Below are 2,760 nucleotides of genomic sequence, written 5' to 3'. Positions count from 1 at the left end.
TTTAAAAGAAATAAATAAGGATACATTTTTATTCAGTAAAGGACAATACAAAAAAAAATAATTATAGAATAGAGATATCAGTATTTATAATGTAGGACAAACGATACTTTCCCGCGTACATTTCCAAACATGGAACAGATTCTGAAATGATAAGTTGCATCAGATAGTCTACTTTATTGGACATTGTCGTCCACTGAGATATCAGATAAGCCGCTATGAAATGTCCCTTTATAGCCATATCTTACAATGGTTTACAGCAAAACATTTTACGCAAAAATGTAGATTTTTCCGACTAACAAGAGATTAATGTTTTATCGAATATAATCGATTCAAAGCTGTTCAAACTAGACCGGTTTTTAATATAGATATGTATTCTTCCTGAATTTATTATAGTGAAGAATCATCATTGCATTTTATAAATAACTAGCTTTCGGATTTAAAAAAAAAAAACTTAATTCCTGTGTATTCTTCCAGACTATGTTCTACAACTGTGCCAAACTTCATGAAGATTCGTTGAGTCGTTCTGGAGATAAATTCAAACAAACATCCATCCATCCATCTATACATTCGAATTTATTATTAAAATTACTAGTTAATTTAAAATGTAATTTCAAAACAATTTGTGTATAATAACATCTTTTTTATAGTATTTTAATTCTATCAGTAGTTGCCAAACTCAAAATTTTTGGTATATAATCATAATTAATTTGTTTCATAACTTGATAGTTCAACTTTTGCCTACACTGTATAATTTTCGTGCACGTCTATGTTACGAATTATAAATTAACTTAGTTATTATGTCCTGATGCAAATGTAAATAAAAAACGAGTAATAAGACAAGATATTTAAATGTTAATTAACTTTGCTACGTTTAATAATTACTGCCATACTTTGTTTAATGACAATGAAAATGATTATAAACTTTTTAGACATACGCTGTCTTTGTAAAACTCTGATGTCAGTAAATTGGGTTTATCTTGATAGAGAAGAAATCCCCACAAGCCACAGACTCGGTTTCGTGTGACAAATGAACACATATCAGTTACCGCGGCAGTCTACGAACCTTTTAAATAAAGATTCCCCTTTTTGATTTGCATCTCGTAGATTTATTTGCTAAATTCGTACTTTATTTCCAGCACAATCTGATATTTTAATGAGGTGTTATTTACGCCAATTACAAGTGTTATAATAAATAAAATAGTAGCTTATCTTTGTAATAAATACATACAAAGATTTACAGTAGTATCGTGCATTAACTTTAACAATTTCATACGCGCGCGAGACCTTGCTTTGTTAGCACGTCCAGCGAATCAATTTAACAAGTACCCTTTTAATTTTTTTTTTATATATTTACGTATAAATGAGTGAGTGTGATGAAGATGATGATGAACTTAATGAGATTATCAAGCAGCATAATTCTAGTGTAATCCCGATGGAAGTAGGTCAAGCTGAAAATATGTCAACAGAGAAGAGAAAACATAGTGATTCCAGTGCAGATAATAGTGCAGACGGTTTTGTGACGGTATCTAAGAGAAAAAATAAAAATCGGAAGAGGGAGACTGCAGACAATGTTAACATAGAAATTAGTCCAACTACACCAATTACCGTACTAACTGAGGAGTATTATGAGGTTTGTATCTCATCCTTACAATGTCTGCCTAAACAAATAGCGATGGCTAAACTTCTTAAGTCTAATAATATCCAGAATATTTTACAAATACGATATAAAAGCCCATATAAAGTTTTGATTAAATTCACAAATAAGAAAGACGCTGAGTCACTGATTACGTGTAAACAAATATCGGAATTAGGCGGTAGCTGCCGCCTGACTAGTGAGTCAAATATATGTTATGGTGTGATAAAGGGCATTGATTTAGGAATTGAAGAGAAAGAAATTTTAGAAAATCTTACAGCGTCTTGTGAAATTATTTCTATGAAAAGACTTAAGAGATTAGATTCAAATGGAAAATGGATAGACAGCGAGACTTTTAAGGTGGTCTTCAAAAGTGATAAATTACCACCATACGTTTATGGATATGGATGTAGGTTCAAGGTTGACACTTTTCACTTCCCTGTAACACAATGTTCTGGTTGTTGGAAATTTGGACACCAGGTAAAATTCTGCCCAAACAACAAAATTATATGCCCAAAATGTGGAGACAAACATGAAAATTGTTCAACAGTGGAATATACATGTGTTAACTGCAAAGGTGCCCACATGGCACTTGATAAATCTTGCCCAATATTCCTTAAAGAAAAAAAGATTCGGGATATAATGAGCCGTCAAAACGTTATGTATAGAGAAGCTTTAAATATATACCTTAGGGAGAAAAAAATATGTTATACAACGGAAATTATGCATACTGAAAATTTAAACAACGGCAGCAATACTCATAAAGACGACCGAATATGTAAGAATGGAAGAGCGTTAGGATTAAGATGAATTTTGGAATATTATGTTATATAATAAAAAGATAAAATGAAAATATTAAATAGAATTATTAGAGAAAGGAGAAAAGCACGCACTGTTACAAGAATATATTTACAACAACTGAACGTTTTAAAAATAAAGAAAAAGGAAGAAAAAACATACAGTTCTGAATTCAAAAATAACAATTAAGAATAAAAAAGTGTAAAAAGTTCCGTATCTGTCGGCAACATGCCCGCCCCCTGGTGTCGAAGACAAAACAAAACAAAACTAAAGAACACCATGTAAACATAAAATAAAGGGTGGCCGACAAATGGAACAAACAAAAATAT

General features: G+C 31.1%; 1 protein-coding gene across 1 annotated transcript; it reads left to right on the top strand.

Annotated features, from left to right (window-relative positions):
• Positions 1–1,360: 1,360 nt before the first annotated feature.
• On the top strand, positions 1,361–2,443 carry LOC106115580 (uncharacterized). The gene has a single exon (XM_013309008.1). The coding sequence runs from the start codon at positions 1,361–1,363 to the stop codon at positions 2,441–2,443; it is 1,083 nt and encodes a 360-aa protein (XP_013164462.1).
• Positions 2,444–2,760: the final 317 nt, after the last annotated feature.

This window comes from Papilio xuthus, unplaced genomic scaffold (assembly GCF_000836235.2).
Source record: "Papilio xuthus unplaced genomic scaffold, Pxut_1.1 DF827777.1, whole genome shotgun sequence".
NCBI classification, from domain to species: domain Eukaryota; kingdom Metazoa; phylum Arthropoda; class Insecta; order Lepidoptera; family Papilionidae; genus Papilio; species Papilio xuthus.
Note: the sequence above shows the minus strand (reverse complement) of the source record. Positions and strands in the feature narration are given on the sequence as shown.

Coding starts and splice junctions, on each gene's coding strand:
- LOC106115580 (XM_013309008.1), top strand. CDS start 1,361: ATGAGTGAGTGTGATGAAGATGATGATGAACTTAATGAGATTATCAAG.